Raw genomic sequence first — 21820 nt, forward strand, 5'->3', positions numbered from 1 at the left:
GTTTCCTTCGGGTGCTCCAGTTTCCTCCCACAGTCCAAAGATGTGCAGTTTGGTGAATTAGCCATGCTAAATTGCTCATAGTGTTCAGGATGTGTAGGCTAGGTGCGTTAGTCATGGGAGATGTAATAGGGTAGAGGAATGAATCTGGGTGGATTACTCTGGAGGGTTAATGTGAACTTGTTGGGCCAAATGGCCTGTTTCCACATTGTAGGGATTCTAAATTCTAAAAGCTAACCAAAAATAATGAATAGGAGAATAAAAAGCTTTAGTCTCCTTGTGATAAAGGCTGATATTCCAGGTGCTGCCTTAGCTATTTGTTGTATCTGCCGGTTATCTTTCTATGATCAATGTATAAGGACACCTATATCCTTCTGTATGGCAACGCTCTCCAATCTCTCCATTTACCAAATATCAGCATGTAAATGTTTTCCCATATAATTGTCACCTACCATTGTTTTTACATACTCATTTAATCTGGCTATATCCATTTGCGGAGTCTCTTGTCACTATTACTTGATCTCCTCCCTATCAGCAGATTCAACTATAGTATCATAAGGCCATTCATCCAATGCATAGATCATAAATAACTGTAATATTTATTGTGTTGCAGTAGCATTTTGAATTTAAAATGCAAAAGCAATCTTCTCACCACAAGGCTGCCTTTCCAATTCACTTCATTTAATTGTATATGAATATGAGATGAGCACGACAGATGTTTTCCAACTCCTCCAGGATATCTGTTAACTTTAAAAAACACAGAGAATCGATTAAGCAAATGAGCTTTTGGGCTAACACTTGCTGGGACCTAAGGGGCTGGGAGTGATGAATGGGCAATAGCTCATGTTGAACTCTACACAGATGTAGGATTGTTTGAGTATGTGGTGAATACAATAAGGATTGTGGCTTCATGGGAGTGGAAAGCAATGGACCATGTAAGGAATGAAGTGAAGGTTATAGACACAATACATTTTGTGGACTTATGTGTGGAAATAAAGTGCTGAAAACCAAACCTTTTACTCTGAGATAAGTGTGCCACAAACATGGACAAAAGATCAAGAAGCATGAACAAAAGTAAAGCCAACTGAATTTGAGGCAAACTCTCCACAAGCGAAGGTGGTTGTGATTGCTGGAGAACAGTCATTTCTAGTTCCAGGACATCTCTGCAGGAGTTCCTCAGGGTAGTGTCCTTGGCCTAACTGCTTCATTAATGACCTGTCATAAAGTCAGGAGTGAGAATGTTCAATGATGAGCACAATACTCATCGCTGTTTGCGACTTCTCAGCTACTAGAACCATCTGTATCCACATGCAGAATGACCTGGCTAACAACCAGACATGAATTGATAACTCTTTAGAAATGTAAGTGTTTAACAATGAACTGTCTCCATCAAGAGAGAATCTAACCATTGACTCTTGACATTCAATGACATTTTCATCACAAATTCCCCAAATCCAACATCCTTGATGTTACCATTGACCAGAACCTGACTTGGACCAGCCATCTTATTAACTGTGACTATTTAAGAGCAGGTAAGATGCTAGGAATCCTGCAGTATATAACTCACCTGATCCAAACTGCCTCTGAGTGCAGCTTCAACAACACTCAAGAAGCTTGACACAATCCAGGACAAAAGAGTTCACTTGATTGGTATCCCAACTATCACCTTAAGCATTTGTTTTCTCTACCAATGAAACTCAGTAGCAGCAGGATGTGCCATCTATAAGATAAACTGTAGAAATTCACCAAGGCTCCTTACACAGCACCTTCCAAATCCTATAACTACTGTTATCCAGAAGGGCAAGGACAGCAGATTAATGGAAAAATCACTATGTGCAACCTTCCTTGCATGTCACTCACCATCCTGACTTGGAAATATATCACCCTTCCTTCAGTGTCAAAATCCTGGTGTCCCTCCCTCATAGTGGTGTGGCTGTACCTACATCACAAAAACTGCAACAGATAAATAAGGCAGCTCACCAGAACCTTCTTAAGGGCAATTAGGATTGGGAAATAAATTCAAGGTAGGGATTTCTGCATTCTGAGAATGATCAAGAAAGACTAAGTGCTGAATAAATGCAAATTGTTGACTTCAAAAATTCTTTTGTGTTAACTGTTCAAAATAGGTAATTCTGGGATGGTTAGATTCTCTTTTTGTTGGAGATAGTCATTGCCTTGAACTGTATGGCATGAAAGTTACTTGACATTTGTCTGCCCAAATCTGCATATTTTCTAGGTCTTCCTGCATTTAGACATTGACTGCTTCAGTATCTGAGAACTCATAAATGATAAGCATACTGCAATCATCAGTGAACATCCCCAATTTTGATCCTATGATGGAGGCAGGGTCATTACTAAAGCAGCCAAAGATCGGTGGGTCTGGGGCACTATGCTGAAGAACTCCTGCAGTGATGTCCTGGAGTTGAGTTGGCCAACCTCAAACAACCAAAACCACCTTCCTTTGTGCCAGTTTCCAATCAGCAGAGAGCTGTCTTCCAATTTATGTTGACTCAAGTTTCACTAGAACTCCTTGATGCCCCAGTCAGGCAAGTGCTGCCTCAGTGTGAAGTCACTCTCACCTCTCTTCTGAATTTCAGCTGTTTTGTCCATGTTTGAGCCAAGGCTGTAATGAGATCGGGAGCTGAGTGCCCCTGGTGGAACCCAAACTGGACATCAATGAGCAAGTCAGTTTAGCAAGTGCTAAATAAAAACTGAAAGAGCTGCGGATGCTACAAATCAAAAACAAAAACAGAAATTGCTGGAAAAGTTCAGCAGGTTTGGTAACATCTGTAGAAAGAAATCAGAGTTAACATTTCAGGATCCTGTTTTTGTTGCTAAGCAGGTGCTGTTTGAAAGCACTGTTGATGGACACTGTCCATTATTTTGCTGACAATTGAGAGTAGACTGACAGGATGATAAAGACCTGGTTATATTTGTCCTGCTTTTTGTGTACAGGTCATACCTGGACAAATTTTCTACATTGTTGAGTAGATACCAGTGTTGAGGTGTACTGCAACAGCTTCCCTAGGGGTGCAGTTGGTTTTGGAGTACATGTCTTCAGTGCTATTGCCAGAATGTTGTCAGGGCCCATAGTGTATGCAGTAACTGCTGCCTCCAGCTGTTTCTTGATATCATGTGGAGTGAATTACATTGGCTAAAAAACTAGAATCTCTGTTGCTGGGGATGTCTGGAGGAGACCAAGATGGATGTTTCACTGAGTATTTCTGCAGTTCTTCAAGCAGAATTGCTAAGTGGATGATCAAACTCTTCAACATTGAAGGCTTCACTCATATGCTCACTTTCTCACATCCAATCCTTTCTATCCCAATTTTCTACTGTGTGTCTGAACTCCACTTTGATTGTTGGAGGATGATCTATTTTGTTGCAAACTGTTCAAGTTCAGACCTTTTCTGTAGTGAATGCCAATGAAATCCACAAACAAAGGTCTCTGAATAAACTGATTACTAGTGTACCTTGTAGCTTGGAATATTGAATTGAATTGAGTCCGAAGTTTTGGGAGAACCTATAAAACAAAATTAAAACCCAACAAACATTTTAAAGTTGAGCTTTGTTAAACCATGTTATAGAGGTTTATAAAATCATGAGAGACATGGATAGAGTAAAAAGACAAGGTCATTTCCCTGAGATGGGGAAGTCCAGAACTAGAGGGCATAGGTTTAGGGTGAGAGGGACAAGATTTAAAAGGGACACAGGGGGCAACTATTTCATGCAGAAGTTGGTGCATGTATGGAATGAGCTGCCAGATTTATTGATGGAGGCTGGTAAAAATACATTTAAAGGGCATCTGGATGGGCATATGGGTTTAGAAGGATGTGGGCCAAGTGCTGGCAAATGGGAATAGATTAACTTAGAGTATCTGGTCGGCATGGATGAGTTGGACCAAAGGGTCTGTTTCCGTGTTGTACATCTCTATGACTCTAATAAACCAATCTTGAAAGGAGAAATCCATTGTTCCATACAGACCTTACAAATATTGGTTAAGAGTAAACATGGAAAGTTCTCAGGGATCTTTGGCCCTGGTTTGATCAGAGGCTAAATACATCAAAATATTGATCTCATTTCTCTTTCCTTTTCAGGTTTGAGTTTGGCCAAGCTCTGTTCATAGGATGGGCTGCTGCTACCCTCTGTCTACTCGGTGGAGCCTTTCTGTGCTGCTCATGCTCCAAAGGTACTGGGGGATCCTACTCAAAGAAAGCCTACCCACAAGCACAAGGTGCTCCTTCTACTGCAAGGAACTACGTGTGAGGCCAGTGGAACTACTGAGAGGATCCCACTCAAACTATTCACTTGCTTTGTGACCCTTTAAGTGAGGGATACATAGTATTAATCATCTTGACATTTCCTACAAGACAAATAGGAAATTAATTAATTTCTTACTTTTACTTGCTTACATTTCAATTTTAGTTCGTCTTAAATAAACCAATTGTCAGTTTATTTGTTTTTGAGTACGGACTATAGAATATCTTGCCTGCATATATCATGTATCATATATTCATATCATGTATCAGATCCTGTATGGGTATTTCAGAATGAGGGATTGTAAGGGGGCTTCTCATGCGATGGGGTTAACCGGTGTTGTTCCAGGATACAGTACAGTGACTCGAATACAGTCAAGCTTTGAATTGCTGCATCACAATATACATCGTTCACACACACAATCCTGCTGGTACAGTTTCTGCTAGATGATTGTTCAGCCTTAATGATCACTCTTATGAAAGGAGAGGGGGTGAAAGAGGAATAGGTGGGGACATAGAATAATTACAGTTAAAAAATCGGCCTCTCTTTAGCAGACTTGAAGTAACAGTGAAAGTGAGGACATGTGTGATGGTGAATGCCAGAAATGTCCCTTTGAAACCTCTTGATTTCTATTGAGAAGAAAAGACACATTAAAAAAAATCACTTCACTCAACATGATTACAATTCCCCCACATTAACAAAAGAAAGACTTTGCTATTTCTCAATCTTGTGTAAGTCATTTTAAGGAGTAGAGCTCAAATTCAAATGTAAACATTATCTTAAATACTGAGCTCCAAAACACTCCCTTTGAAATCCACAAACATATCTTTCTAACATCATTTACAAACCTGCTAAAAGCAATAAGCTGTCTGTATCAGAGTTGCCAAATGCACTCATCTCTGCAGTGCTTGTGGTGACTGGTTGATGTGTTAGGTGTACCAATGGTCTGGTATAATAACTGTGTATTTCTGTTTTTGTAACTAATATCCAGTGTACATTAGCTGGCTGCAATTGTTATATTCTATTTTATGCTTTAGCAACATCAGCAGTATTCTCAGGGTAGGAAAGCATCTCTTTAATTTTCTGAGCTTCTCACCTTCTCCAAACACGGTGTAATTGTTAAATAATTGATATTCATCAGCATATAACATCAGTGTCTCAATGAATCCCAACTTGTCTAAACTAATGTTTATTTTCACATCATGTATCAACAAGTCCATTCTTCATTCAACAACAGCCATTCCATTCCATCAACAGCCTTTCTTTGGTTGCACTTTGTTAAGTAATTAATGTTCATCAGTCTGAGCCCCATCCTTTGATACAGGGCAAGAACTGATTTTTTTTTTGTCTTGAGTGGGCAAATACGGAGAATTTGAATCATCTATGGTTGAACATTGATGATGAATATTTCCAAAATTGCTGGAGGGTCATATTTCACCAACCCTCCCTCCTGATTCTGGGGTGGAACTGTTGGACTGTCAGCACCTTGAATTCCAAAGTGGAATTGAAACTAGGCCTGATTCTGAGTAAATCCTGGAGTGTAAGTGAAGCTGTTGCCTTGGCTGCACTTTGTGGGAAACTGGATGATCTGGAGTCAGTTTGGTGACCTTTTCAATGAGAGATGTCAATGTGTGGACTCATTAAACTTGTCTTTGATCTGACTGTAATGGAATATATTCTGGTGGAAGTTCACAATGAACTGTTTCTTAATTGTGTGCAATTATTTGTTGAAATTTCCTGCAGTTGATTTAACTCGTTTTCCAAATAGGACTGGCTTGTGTCTGAAATTTCAACTCAGCAGTGTTTTTAGGTCCTTCCGTTTCATTTACAAAATAGAAGCACAAATATTTATTAAACTATTCTTTTAAGTTTTTTGCTCCTTACTCTGCCTTTGTGTGTTAACTTAAGTGAAATATTTCCACAAGAGACAAATTACCCTCAACCAGCAGAGACTAAGTCAATCTCCATCAACCTACCATTTCTAAAATGCTAAGCATTTTGTTTCTAAAAAAATCTGAAAAAAACTACAGATGCTGGAAATCGAAAACAAAAACAAAACTTGTTGGAAAAGCTTAGTAGGTCTGGTAACATCTGTGGAGAGAAATCAGAGTTAACATTTTGGGTCCAGTGACCCTTCCTCAGAACTGATGATACCTAGGATAAAGTTGGTTTTTATGCAGAAGATAGGGTGGGGTAAGGAGTAAATGATAGGTGGAGATAGAACCCAAAGAGAGACAAAGGGGAGGATAACAATCAACCTGGGAGAACGAATAGCTAATGGAGACAGTTAGTGGCTAATAATGGATTGTGTGTGATAGCAGACCATGTAATATCAAGGCCTGGTGTGAGGGGATGGGGGAATGTGTGAGGAAGGTGCCTCAATCCCTAAAATTGATAAATTAGTTATTGAGTGCAGAAGCTGTGGAGTACCCAAGTGGAAAATGAAGTGCTGTACTTCCAGCTTGCATTGGATCTCTGCAGTAAACCTGAAACACAGATTTTGGCCAGGGAACAATGTGGCTAAACAAGCATATACTGTACAAAGAAAGTGCCATGCTCCAGGGCATGCAAATAGCTATTACAGCCATACTAATGATCTGACAGTGGCTATTGATTAGAACAGGGCTTTTGCCCGAAACGTCGATTTCGAAGCTCCTTGGATGCTGCCTGAACTGCTGTGCTCTTCCAGCACCACTAATCCAGAATCTGGTTTCCAGCATCTGCAGTCATTGTTTTTACCTCTGTAACTTGGTCAGTCAGTGCAACTCACACTTTTCTCCAATTCCTATATAACCCATATTCTGCCATGTGTGCTGGGTTAAATACATGCTATGTTAAAAATAGCAACTAAAGACATGCTTGTTCCAGTCGATGCAAATCTCAACAATGTGTCCAACAACTCTGAGGAAGTCATGGAGTCTTGCAGCAAGGAAAAAAAGTCCTTTGACCCATCACTTTCATGCCTCTTTCCTTGGTACAATAGTCTGAATCGATGACTTGCTAGATCATCAAGCACCTATCTACTCGAGTTCCGTTTTCCAGCACTTGTACCTAGGCCTTTTATGTTACAGCTTTTCAAGTGATCACCTACAATGGTGTGAAGGTTCCTGTCTGTGCAACCCTTTCAGGCAGTGAGTTCTGGATATCCACCAACCTTTCGGTGAATCTTTTCTCCCTTAAGCCCCGATAGACCTCCTGCCATTTACCTTAAATCTGTGCTCCTTCTTTTTGATCTCTCTGATAAGCGTAAATGACTCTTCCCATCTACCCTGTTTATTCAACTCATAATTTGACACCTCAATCCAGTCCCTCTTCATCCTTCTCTGTTTAAGGAAAACAACACCAGCCTATTTAGTCTGTCTTCACAGCTGTTATACATACCTCTAAAGTCTCATTTAATATTCTTCTGTATATTGCAATTAAAGTTTTGTTAATCACTGTGTGAAATTTTAGAAGAGGTCTTTTAAAATAATTAGAACTCTAGATCTTTGCAGCTGGAACAAATAAAGTCATACTGAAATCTGAAATATTAATTCCTGTACATAAACCAGTTTTTTTAAAAAAGATCAGGGTAACAGTGAGATGGTGTAACCTGCTAAGTGCCCAGATTTTCAAAAGACTATTATTGTGGCCTGTTTTGTACGAGCTAGCGTGTCCCTTTGGACTTGTTATTCGCCTATCTGTTTTGTGTATTATCCAGTGTTGATTAATTGTGCCTTTCTAACCTTTCTCAGATAATAGGTTTCTGGTTTTGGACCTATCCTTTTATGCATTACATGAATCCAAACATATGCGGTGAATTGATTTTTTTTCTGTACTGAATATATTCTATGAATTTTGCAATAAATGGGGTATTATTTATTTTAAACTGAGAAACCAAAATGTTTGAGTCTTTGAAGTATATGTTTAAAAAAGGGGTTGCTCTCTTAGGCCTCTCAACTTCTGCCAAGCAGCTTTGGAGTCATAGAGTCATACAGCACAGAAAACAGACCCTTGGGTTCAACCTGTCCATGTCAACTATAATCTCAAACCAAACGAGTCCCACCTGCCTGCGCTTGGCCCATGTCTCTCCAAACATTCATGTCTTTTAAACGTTGTAACTGTGCCCACATGCATCACCTCAGGAGGTTCATTCCACATATGAACCACACTCTATGTTAAAAAAAATGCCCCTCATGTTTTTATTAAATCTTTCTCCTCCCATCTTAAAAATACAACCCCTAGTCTTGAAATTACCCACCCTAGGGAAAAGACACCCACCATTTACTTTATCTATACCCATGGTTTTTACAAACCTATCTCAGGTCATCCCTTAACCTCCCACATTCCAGTGAAAACGTTCCAGGTTACCGAGCCTTTCCTTATAACTCAACTTTCCATTCCCAGAAGCATCCTGCTAAATCTCTTCTAAACCTTCTCTAGTTCAATGACATCCTTCCTGTAACAAAGTGACCAGAATTTGACACAGTATTCAAGAAGAGACTTGTACAATGTCCGGTACAACCTTAATGTGATGTCCCAACTCCTATACAGGTAGTCAAAGGTCTGAGCAATGAGGGCAAGTGTGCCAAACACCTTCTTAACCACCTTATTACATATGATGTAAACTTCAAAGAATTATATCCCTGAACCCTTCAGTCTCTGTCCTACAACATTACCAAAGGCACTAGTTTTAATTTTAGAAGACCTGTCCTTGTTTGTTTTGCCAAAATATAATGCCTTCTATTTATCCAAATTAATCTCTGTCTGCCACTCCTCGGCTCATTGACCCATCTAATCAAGATCTCTTTGTAATTTAAGATCACCTACTTCACCATCCACTCTACCAGCACCTTTGGTGTCATCCACAAGCCTATTAAATATGCCTCCTATATCTTCATCTAAATCATTTATGTAAGTGACAAACAAAAGTGGATGCAGCACAGATCCCTGTGGAACACCACTGGTAACAAGCCTCCAGTTCGAAAAACAATCCTCCAGCATCAGTATTTCCTGCCATTGAGCCAATTTTATATCCGATTGGCAAGCTCCCCTTGAATCTCATGATCTAACTTCACTAAACTGAGTCTTCAATCTGATCCTTTTCCTTCAATCAACAGTTACTGCCCAAAGTAGGCGGTCTTGAATCATCTGAATGGAATCAGCTAATTTTGTGTAAGACATACTTGCATTTGCGACATGGGGTAAATCCCTCTGCTTATTTTAACCCAGTAACACAGAAAAGATTTATCCCGTGCAGTAATCCATGAAAATTCGATAGGGCAAGAACTAGTTAAAGCAAAGGTAGGAACTTTATTTCTTAAAGTATAACAGAGAACAACTAAGTAACAATTATTTACAATTCCTTCCTCTAAACTATCTTTTACCTTCCCCCTCTACAGTACTAGTAGATAAATGTAATTAACTTAAAAGGGTCTCTCACTTCATGACCGAATATTAACTCATAGTCAGTGAACTGAGTAGATTCATTTGGGGCATCTCTCATATCAAACAATACGTATGTGATACATTTAACACAATCATTCGGGTAATTCTGACAGTATGCTCTCAACATGGTCTTCAAGGTCTGATGACACCTTTCTAAAGCTCCCTAGGATTCAGGATGATGCACACTGAATTTAAAGTGCTGTATACCTGAGCTATCCATAACATCCTTAAACAGCCGAGCAGTAAAATTTGACCTTGGTCTGACTGAATCTCTCTGGGCAGCCCATACTGTGTGAAGAAAGCTACTGACTCCTCTACTACCCCTTTTTGCCTTGATACTCTGTAATTGAATTGACTCCGGAAATCTGGTAAACACGTCCATTTTGAATAACAAGTACTGGTTTCCACTTTTAGTTCTCTGGAGGGGACCTACACAGTCAATTATAATCCACATGAAAGGTTTCTCAAATGCGGGAATTGGCAACAAAGGGGCTGGGTTTATTACTGCCTGTGCCTTACCTACTATTTTGCACGAATGACATGTACGGCAAAAGTTAACCACATCCTTGTGCATTCCAGGCCAATAAAAATGTTCTTGTACCTTAGCCTGAGTCTTTTGTACTCCTAGATGACCTCCTACAGGTAGTTCATGTGCTACCCAAAACACTTCCTGTCTATATGTTACCTGCAACACAATCTGGTGCACTTCAGCCCATTTCTCCTCTGCTCCAGCCAGCCGTGGTCTCCATTTCCATCTTAGGATTCTATCTTTCAAATAATACCCCTCTGGAATGTTCTCTGCCTTCTTTTCGGAGTATGCATCCACACATATATCTTTTATCATCTTGTCTTGCTGTTGCAGGTCTCTTAGCCTTTCAGGAATAAACACTTCTGTCTGACCCTCTGCCTGTTCAGATTTTTCCTGCACTATTACATCAAACAGGGTATCCGCTAAATGAATCTCAACTCCTTCTTTACTTTTCGCTTCGTGCTGTGACTGATGATAGTGGGATCTGGTTCCCACATATTCTGGGGAAAAAACAGGATATTTCAGTTTTAACTCCTCAGTTTCTTGGTCTCCCTTGGGCTTCTCCACAACAACGGGTGTCACTCCAACCTTGGATCCTGCCAAATCATTCCCAAGAACAAACTGAATTCCTGTAACTGACACTCTGTCAATCACTCCTACTGTAACTTCCCCAGTCTTGAGTTGGCACTTCAACCTGATCTTACATAGGGGAACGCTAAATTTCTGCCCATCTATCTCATAAATTACCACATACTTGGGTAAAAGATCAGAAAGAGTGCATATTTGCTCATCTCCTACTGTCAGCAGCTGGTTAGATCCTGTATCTCTCAAAATTATAATTTCTTGTCCTTCTCCCCCTGTTCTTTGTGAGTAAACTTTACCGACAGAGGTGAATTCTTTGTAGAGATCAGGTACTAGCTCCATACCCAGCCCCTGCCTTGGCTGTGTGCGCTCCTTCAGCTCCTTGGCTCTTCTTGTGCTCTCCTTTACCACCTTCACTCATGCCACTAGCTTAGTTTCTTTTACCACATCTTTTCTGAGAGTGCCTTTCTTTAATGACCAGCAATGTGACTTTATGTGTCCCACTTTATCACAGTGGAAACACCTGAAGCCTCTCACCTCCTTTCCACCCTCTTGGGCTTCTGTTTTATCCTGTGGTAAAACCTTACCAGTGCTCTCCACTCTTAGTTTAGTAGTGTAGGATCTCCCCTTCTCCTAACTTCTATCCCTCGCAGGATGAAATTCTGACCAGAAGCTTGTCTTATGTACCAACGTGTATTCATCTGCTAATTCTGCTGCCCTTCTCACTTCCAGAACTTTCTGTTCGTCCATGTGAATTCTCACTATCTCTGGAAGTAAGGTTTTAAACTCCTCCAGCAGAATAATGTCTCTTAGAGCCTCAAAGGTCTTATCTATTTTCAAGGCACGCACCCATCAATCAAAATGACTATGTTTAATTCTTTCGAAATCAACATAAGTCTGGCCTGGTTTCTTATTTGTGTTTCTGAACCGCTGTCTACATGCTTCTGGTACCAATTCATAAGCATTTACAATAGCCTGTTTATCCTCTTAATAATCTCTTGACACCTCATCTGACAGTGAGGCAAATACCTCACTAGCTCTCCCTACCAGTTTAGTCTGCGCTAGCTTTACCCATAAATCCTCAGACCACTCCATCTGCCTAGCTGATTTTTCAAATGAAATAAAGAAGGCTTCATCTTTCTCATCAAAATGTGGCAGAGGTTTGACATATTTATATGTATATATCACTACCTTCTATTTTAATCTCCATCCTGTTAACTTGACTTTGCTAACTAAGTCGCAACTTCTCAAGTTTTTGTTTGTTCAACCAAGGACTTTCTCTCTCTTTTTCCTCTCTCTCTCTTTGCTCTCTCTTTCTCTCTCCCTTCCTTCTCTCCCTCTTTGCTCAGCTAAGAATCTTCTCTCTCTCTCTCTCTCTGTTTATCCTCTAACTCAATTTTTCTCAATTGCGATTGAAGTTTTTCTACTTTTACTGCACTTGTCTGTTTCTCTAACACACCTAAGTGTTGAGTAACTGCTTTACAATTTCAGCTTTACTTTTGTCCTTGGTTAAACCCAAAACTAACTTATTTGCTAATTCTAAAAGTATGGCCTTTTTCTTTCCTTCTAAACTTTCTTGGCAATATTGAGAACCATCTTCAAATCCCCAAATGTCTTCAGCAATTTTAAGAGCCATTTCTCTCACTTTTAATTTAATCAATCATAAGTCACCAAAATTAAACAAATTGTCTCACCTATACTTTATTTAAACATCTAGGACACCAACCTGCAAGTGTTTAAATCTGCTGGAATTTTTTGTACCCCTAAATCTATTCAAATCTGTCTAAACCAGTTCAAATCCCAACGACAAGCTCCCAAACTGTTACGACATGGGGTAAACTCTCCTTCTTATTTTGACCGAGCAACACAGAAAAGATGCATCCCATGCAGTAATTTGTGAAAATTCAATAGGCCAAGAACTAGTAAAAGAAACATTAACAACTTTATTTCTTAACATATAACAGAGAATAATTAACTAACAACTATTTACAACTCCTTCCTCCATCCTTTCTTTTATCTTCCCCCTCTACAATACTAGTCCAATAAAACCTTCTTATCTCAAAATCAGGCAGCTTTCAGTTCTTCTCTGTATTCCAGTCTTCTTCTTGGCGAGTCTGCTTCACAGGTTACTGATTGATAAAGGTACTTTTAAGAGAGCTATTTTTCAGGCAGTCTTTTTTCATGTTGGTGGCTTGGCAGTTCTCCTCCCAACTGTTCCATTTTTCCTGGTCTTATAACCCCAAAGCATCGGATTGTGTCATTGACTTTCAAGATTGTAAATATACTCAATTCAAACTGGATTGGAATTTGGTATTTTTGGGGGGGCATAATTTAAACTGATTGGCCTAATTCAAATCTGGTTTTGTCTCCAGGCAACCAGCTATCCTAGCTACCCAGAAGCTGGACCACATGTTACGTTGTATCTTATTGAGAACACTTGGTGCTGTTACTGCTAGCTTAAAAGGTACAGTACACCCACATCATCATAACATCATTCACATCACAAAGTTCTTCCCAGGCAATGGAGTCATTTTGAGTGTGATTGCTTTTGAAGGTTAGCAATTAATTTGTTCATAGCAAGTCCTGCAAACAACAATGAAATGAATGGTCAGCTGAATTGTTTGTTATGTCATAGTCATAGAGATGTATAGCACAGAAACAGACCCTTCGGTCAACTCATCCATGCTGACCAGATATCCTAACCTAATCCACTCCCATTTGCCAGTAATTGGCCCATATCCCTCCAAACCCTTCCTATTCATAAACCTATCCAGATGCCTATTAAATGTTGTAATTGTACCAGCCTCCACCACTTCTTCTGGCAGCTTATTCCATGCATGCACCACCACCTGTGTGAAAAAGTTGCTCCTTAGGTCTCCTTTAAATGTTGCCCCTCACCCTAAACCTATGCCTGGACTCACCCACCTCAGGGAAAAGACCTCGTCTACTTACCCAATCCATGTCCCTCATGATTTTATAAACCTATAACAGGTTGTTTCAGGGAAAACAGCCCCAGCCTATTCAGCCTCTGCCTGTAACTCAAATCCTCCAACCCTGGTAACGTCCTTGTAAATTTTTCTGAACCCTATCAAGTTTAACAACTTCCTTCCAAAAGGAGAGAGGCCAGAATTGCACGAAATATTCCAAAAGTGGCCTAACCAATGTACTGTACAGCCACAACATGACCTCCCATCTTCTGTACTCAATACTCTGACCAATAATGGAAAGCATACCAATTGCCTTCTTCACTATCCTATCTAGCTGTGACTCCACTTTCAAGGAGCTGTGAACCTGCACTCCATAGTTGCCTTGAACAACTCCCTAGGACCTTACCATTAAATGTATAAGTCCTGCTCTGATTTGCTTTCCTAAAATGCAGCACCTCACATTTATCTAAATTAAACTCCATCTGCCACTCCTCAGCCCATTGGCCCATCTGATCAAGATCCCATTGTACTCTGAGGTAACCTTCTTCGCTGTCCACTACACCTCCAATTTTGGTGTCATCTGCAAATTTACTAACTATACCTCTTATGTTCACATCCAAATCATTTATGTAAATGACGAAAAGCAGTGGCCCCAGCACCGATGGTTGTGGCACTCCACTGGTCACAGGCCTTCAGTCAGAAAAGCAACCCTCCACAACCACCCTCTGTCTTTTACTTTTGAGCCAGTTCTGTATCCAAACGGCCAGTCCTTCCTTTATTCTGTGAGATCTAACCTTGCTAAACAGTCTACCATGAGGAACATTGTCGAACACCTTACTGAGGTCCATGTAGATCACTTCCACAGCTCTGTCTTCCTCAATCCTCTTGGTTACTTCTTCAAAAAACCTCAATCAATTTCAGGAGACATGATTTCCCATGTAAAACATCATGGTAACTATCCATAATCAGTCCTTGCCTTTCCAAATGCAGGTAAATCCTGTCCCTCAGGATTCCCTCCAACAACCTGCCCACCACTGAGGTCAGGCTTATGGGTCTATAGTTCCCTGGCTTGTCCTTACCACTTTTGTTAAATAGTGGCACCACGTTCACCAACCTCCAGTCTTCTGGCATCTCACCTGTGACAATTGATGATACAAATATCTCAGCAAGGGGCCCACCAATCACTTCCCTAGCTTCCTACAGAGTTCTAGGGTACACCTGATCAGGTCCTAGGGATTTATCCACTTTTATGCATTTCAAGACATACAGCACCTCCTCCTCTGCAATATGGACATTTTTCCAGATATCACCATCTATTCTATATCTTCCATGTCTTTCTCCACAATAAACGCTGATGCAAAATACTTATTTAGTATCTCTCCCATCTCCTGGAGCTCCAAAGATAGGCTGCCTTGCTGATCTTTAAGAGGCCCTATTCTCTCACTAGTTACCCTTTTGTCCTTAATGTATTTATAAAATCTCTTTGGATTTTCATTAAGCCTATTTGTGATTATTGGTTAAGGGATAAATGTTGGCCACAGCCTGTGTTGCCTTGCCCAGTCTCTAACAATGACTGTGGGAACTTTCGGTCCACTTGAAGGAGCAAACCTGAAGATGGGCTACACCGGAAACATCAACTTCTCCACCTCCTGATGCTGCCTGACCTGCTTTATTTTTCCAGCCTCCTGCTCATGTATCATCCAATACTTCTGACAGCACAGCACTCCCTCAGCATAGCACTGTCTTGGAATTAGACTCTGGAGTTGGCCCTGAACTTACAATGTGGCTGTGAGGCATAAGCAAGGGGCTAAGATTGCAAACTCAAATTAAAGTATTTTGGCCTTTCTCTCTCTCTGGGATTGTTTTTTGTTTAAACATGAGTATAGAAAGGCAGACAGCTGTATTCGTGCGTTGCAGAGACCTTGAAAACCAGAAAACAAGTGTAAAAATATGTCCTTCTCATTGTTCTCTGCAACACGCTGTGAAATTAAAAAGAAAGGCATCTACAATCTTCATGTAACATCTCCTTGAAAAATGGAGCCTCCTCATTTTGCTTAAGCCAAGGCTAATAGCCTACTAAAGGTTTCTACACATGGATTAAAACCTGTAACATAAAGCCATTTAACACTACTTCATCCCTAAGGAAGAATGGCATTTCTAGTGCGACCCAATGGAAATTCCAAGCAATTTCTCTTCCATTTTTAAAAACATATGTTGACGCTTAAAGCTACTTGAAACTGTCATCCTCTCAGTCATTATGTATAATCCGTAGCCTCAGACAAACAGTTGATGTTTTAATGGTTTCTCTGCCTGATTGTCCCATCTCCTGATCATCCAACTTGTCATCAGCTGTAATATCTCTCCTTGCTCCATTAACAGAATGTAGAAGAAGGCCATTTGAGGCCATTACTAATCCATCATGGACTTGGCGTTGAGCTCAACGTGTGATCAATCCTGTGTTGGAAAGAAAAAAAAATTATATTGAAGCTTTTAGTTCATCACTTTACAGTTCAATAAATAGTTTAAAATTGTGATACAGAACTCAGCTATCAGTTTAAACACAGCAAGATTCCATAACTCCCTGATGAGCATAATCCCCAATTATGAGCTTGTATTGCTGGACTGGGTGTTGAACCACAGCTCCAGCTGTTTTGCAATGTGAAAGGCATCAGCATTGAAGTTAATACCTTTATGAATTTCAGTGGGAAATATAACCTTCACACTTGAAGTTGTACTTCCAACAAACCTTGAGTTCTGGGTCTTCTCAAAAGTGGCAGACCCAAAGAAGGAGGTAGAGAGGTGGAATTTCAGACTTGCAAAGAAATTGTATCAACACACCCACGGTCTCAAGTGTAATTATATCTGTATTCTTTTTCTGACTCAGTTATTGCAACCTGTTAGAACCTGCAGGCCAAGCCCTGGTGATTTGTATGTAGGGTTAACTATCTGTCCCATATGCATGTTCATGTTAAAAAAAATCCCAAAACCCACATTATAAGATCACTGTTTCCTTCCTTCAAGAGAGACAGAGCTGCATGAGACTTTATGGGAATTAACTCTGCTGTTTGGAGACTGACATACAGAGTCTTGGGAAAATTCAGCCAGAGAATTATGTTCAGTCAATGATACCACCACACTTCAGAGAGTGTCTTTGGTCTTGAGACGATGTGGCTGTTAGTGGTAATCTATTCTTTTCCAGACTGTTGAGCTCAATTACCAGCTCAAATTTTCAAGAATGTGAACTGATTCTAATAATTCAAAGAGGGGTTTTTCCCTCCAACATGTAGTACAGATTTGTGTCTCACAACTCGTTCTGTGCACAAGGTCTTGTGCAGTGAATCGATCTCTAATTCTGAGCAGAAGGTGCAGGTTCAACAACTCCCACTCCAGGTCTCAATAGCCAAGTAAACATAACATGGACCAAACAGATTGGGGGTCAACCTGAAAGTTCTTTCAGCACTCACTTGTGTTGGCTGTAAGAGTGAGACGAATTGCTGCTCAGCCATGTCTGCAGCCCCAGGCTCCAATATGCTTGTAAAAGAGCATCTTCACACAGCAATTCAACTCCTTGGAGACGTTCAGAAGGATGCGGTTAATACAGTGAGCTGAGTCAGATCAATGCCAACAGCACAGAAATCGAACACCATTTCACTTCGGGTGGATTCGGAGCTTGCACGACCCAGTAGTGGAGGGCCATGATGTGGTCGGGTTAGACCAGCCTTCGGGTAAAGCACTGAAGAAGGGGTATTGTGATTTGAAATTTCTCAGTGGATTTTCGTCAGCATTGAAATGCAAATCTGCATTCAAACTGTGATAGCATCCACACCCAGATCCCTTGTTTCATTTTGCCTGGTATCTATTTCCAAACTTGCCAAACGATATCAAGGGTATTTTGCAACATTGAAAAGGCTGAAATCCAGTCAGTGAAGGATATTCCAATGATTCACCAGAATGTATTCCCAGAGACTGAGTACAATAGATAGCTGAGCATGTCAGGACTGGAATTAAATAATAAGTTTGAATACTATAAAGGTGTTTGTAAATGATTTTCCTAGCTTCTACCCTCCTGACTGAACTGAATGCAATGCTTTTAAATACATTATGACCTTTTTAAAAATTCTCTGATCTCATATAAAAATTCACAGTTGGGGTGGTGTGGGGAAAGTGCCAAATATTGAAGTTAGAGACCTACCAGAAGAGTCTCTACATTGCCACCAAATGTTGTGAAGTATATGCTTTGAATAAATTTCCATGTCCACCAGGGGGCTCTGCTCAACAGGATTTAAGATCGTGCTTCAGGGTGTAGGCCCAAGGAATGGTGTCAAGGTGGAAGGATTTAAAAAGAGGCAACAGACATTTAAGTCCACATTGATTCACACTTCCCTTTTAACCATGTTAAATTGTAACATATTCCATGCAGAGGAGACTTCCCTGACAGATTATAGGAAGTGGTCATTAATTGGGAGCCACCATATGTTTCCTTTATAGATAAGGGAAAAGAATGAAAATGAATCTGATACAGGTAATGACAGCAACAGCAAACACCTGCATCTTATAGAGGGATTCTGCGGAGATTATCCTGTGGTAGCCAGAGTGCAGATCTCAGAATCAGGCTCAAGACCAAACTCGCTCAAAATTAGGACTTTAATAGCTTTACATGAGTTCCTAGACTGAACTCTCTTTGTGCCTGAGGGCTGACATCCTGCCAAAAGATGGGCTGAAAATTGGGCAGGTATAAGGAATGTCATGTCCCTGTCCTGGCAAGACATATCTTCGCTTTGCCACCAGACAAGTTAGATGATGGTGTCCTTGCCCCACAAATTGCCAAGCTCTCTTAAAGGAGACAGAATTTCAGGGTGACATCACCTGCAACTTGGATCTCTTGCAGCTTCTGAATGCTGAAATGTTCTCAGTGTTCAGTTAGTAAAGGATGATCTTATAGCCAGGAGATATGAAGCAGGAAAGGGATTCAGGTGCCTATGTGCATAAATCACTAAAACCTAACATATGGTGTACAGAAAGAAACAATCAGAAAAACAAATGGAAAATTGATCTTTAGCTCAATGTGGCATCAGATTTTCAGAGTGTTGGGAAAACTCCAGTGAATTGCGTTCACTCATTGACACCACCACACTTCAGAAGGCTGTACTGGCCTTGAAGAGAATATGGCAGATTCAGTGGACTATTGCAAAATCTTAAAGGTCTTAAATGTTGGGGTCAAGTTTACAAACAGGACTTGTATTGTCAAGTTTAGAAGATTGAGGAATGGTCTGATGTGGGGTATTTCTGGAATAAGTGTGTGCATCGTCAAAATTGGAACTCAACCATTTAAGTGTGCAATCAGCAAAAACTCCGTTGTGTTAAGGACAATGGAAATCTGGAACTCCCATCCACAGAGAGCTGTGGGGTCCCAGGGACCCATTAAAACTTTCAGGATAGGGGTTGCTGGATTATTTGTGGAATTACGAAGATAGTGGATATGGAGCAAGGGCATTTGAGAGATGAGCTATGTTCTAACTGAATAACACATGCTGAATAACATGCCCTCCAATTCTACAGTTCCACGTTGTAAAATTGTCTCTGATCTTAATCACTTACTGAAATTGAAAACAATCAAATAGGTCCTTAAACCTTTTACCTCAATCTGGTGACTTCTCACTCTGGTGACTATATGATATCAGTTTTCACTTAAACACTATTCCCCATTGGATGGTCAACTCTTCACCACCATTTTTCCTCAATAATCAAGTCCCTGCCCCCTCCCCCCCACCCAAGTTCCTCTTTATGATAATCATTCAACCCTGCCCCTTTTCAGGAGAATTCAGCAAGTGCTGGAACTCTGTTTCCTGCCATGGTGGGGACCGGAGGAAACTCTGGCACCCACCTCTTGGGTCTGCAGCTTCCTTTTCTCCATAGTTCCAAATAAGAGAGTGGCACAGTTGTGCTCAATTCCACACTGGCCCTATGTTCTGATTCACCTGCAGTGTTCCACATTGGATTCCCTTGCTTTTTCTGTTTCACACATAGGGACTTGACTCATGTCTCCGCAGAAAACATTGAGATCAGAAGTGGGAAGACAGACATTGTCTGTAGGGTGCACTATGGGGTGGTGGGTGGGCAGAGTGGGTTGAGGTGAATATGCCCAACTTGTTCTGACTATGCTTAGGAAAAGAGGAAGTGTTTCTATACTGACAGTCATGAGAGGGTTCAACTTCTCCTGCATGACGCACGCAACTTACTGCATAAGCACATAAAGTAGGATTCTGGAAATGGGTGAGATGGCAAACCATTTCTTGGAAAAATAGTTTGAATACACAACATGGGTAAGTCAAGGAAGCATGTAACCAATAGGAGGTTCCAAAAACATGAACACACCCTCTGTAAAAGTATATTTAATAAAAACTGAAGAAGAGTCATATCACACTTAAAATGTTAACTCTGGTTCTATCTTTGCAAGTGATACCATACCTGCTGAATTTCTACAGCACTTTACGTTTGTATTTCAGTTAAAAACTTTTCTGGTGTTGGGAGTTAGATTGCATGTTTCTTTTGACCTGTATTTACATGATGTGTTTTATTATCTGTGAATTCGTATTGAATAAATCTCCTGTGTCTTGGCCTCAATTCTGAATTCGTGGCTGACAAATATCATGGAGCAATTTTTTTTTGTGTTGAAGATGCAGCATAAATGCAGTGTGCTGTTCATACACCTGCAGAAGTCCAATCACACTTACCTAAAACTGACCTAGATTGCTCAGTTTTTCCCTATGTCTTAATCCCTCTGAACTCATGCTACGGGGGAGTTATAAAGAAAAGCTGGAAAGGCTGGGACTTTTTTCACTGGAATGTAGGAGGTTGAGCGGTGACCTTATAGAAGTTTACAAAATCATGAGGGGTATAGATTGGGTTAATGGTGGGCGTCTTTTCCCTACGATGAGGGATTTCAAGACCAAGGGGCACATTTTTAAGACGAGAGGAGAATGATTTTAAAAATACATGAGGGGCAATTTTTTTACACAGAGGGTGGTTCACATGTGGAATGAACTTCCTGAGGAAGTAGTGGATGTGGACACAATTACAATGTTTAAAAGACACTTTGATAATTACATTAGTAGGAAAGGTTTGGAGAGATATGTGTCAGGAGCAGGCAGATGGGACTAGTTTAGTTTGGGATTATGTTCAGCATGGACTGGTTGGACCAAAGGGTCTGTTTCCATGCTGTATGACTCTATGTGACTCTGTTAGTGGGGAGCTAAGCCAAAAGCCTAGACGAACAATCTAGTGACATGAGTTCAAACCCCCGGAACTGGAAAATTAAAACAAATATTTTGAATAAATCTGCAATTGAAAAGTCTTAGTAATGATGACAATATAAGCAATGCTGATTGTTGTAAAAATCTACCTGGTTCACGAACATCCTCTCAGGAAGGAAATCTGCCAACCTTACCTGCTCATGTGACACACAGCAATTTGATGTGCCAAATAGAGTCATAGAGATGTACAGCATGGAAGCAGGCCCTTCGGTCCAACCCGTCCATGCCGACCAGATATCCCAACCCAATCTAGTCCCACCTGCCAGCACCCAGCCCAGATCCCTCCAAACCCTTCCTATTCATATACGCATCCAAATGCCTCTTAAATGTTGCAATTATCCAGTCTCCACCACATCCTGTGGCAGCTCATTCCATGCCCATACCACCCTCTGTGTGAAAAAGTTGCCCCTTAGGTCTCTTTTATATCTTTCCCCTCTCACCCTAAACCTATGCCCTCTCGTTCTGGACTCCCCAACCCCAGGGAAAAGACTTTGCCTATCTACCCTATCCATGCCCTCATAATTTTGAAAACCTCTATAAGATCACCCCTCAGCCTCCGACGCTCCCGGGAAAATAGCCCCAGCCTGTTCAGTCTCTCCCTATAGCTCAAATCCTCCAACCCTTGCAACATCCTTGTAAATCTTTTCTGAATCCTTTCAAGTTTTACAACATCCTTTCGAAAGGAAGGAGACCAGAATTGTACGCAAAATTCCAACAGTGGCCTAACTAGTGTCCTGTACAGCTGCAACATGACCTCCCAACTCCTCTACTCAATACTCTGACCAATA

At 40.6% G+C, this 21820-nt stretch overlaps 1 protein-coding gene across 1 annotated transcript in view; it reads left to right on the top strand.

Moving 5' to 3' along the window:
- Positions 1-8122, top strand: part of LOC140478798 (claudin-1-like) — a 44276-nt gene extending 36154 nt beyond the window's left edge. The window contains exon 5 of the mRNA XM_072572185.1: positions 4095-8122. Coding sequence (XP_072428286.1) covers positions 4095-4263 — 169 coding nt within the window. The 3' untranslated portion in view covers positions 4264-8122. The remainder of the gene's footprint in view (positions 1-4094) is intronic.
- Positions 8123-21820: the final 13698 nt, after the last annotated feature.

Source organism: Chiloscyllium punctatum, chromosome 6 (assembly GCF_047496795.1).
Source record: "Chiloscyllium punctatum isolate Juve2018m chromosome 6, sChiPun1.3, whole genome shotgun sequence".
Taxonomy (NCBI): domain Eukaryota; kingdom Metazoa; phylum Chordata; class Chondrichthyes; order Orectolobiformes; family Hemiscylliidae; genus Chiloscyllium; species Chiloscyllium punctatum.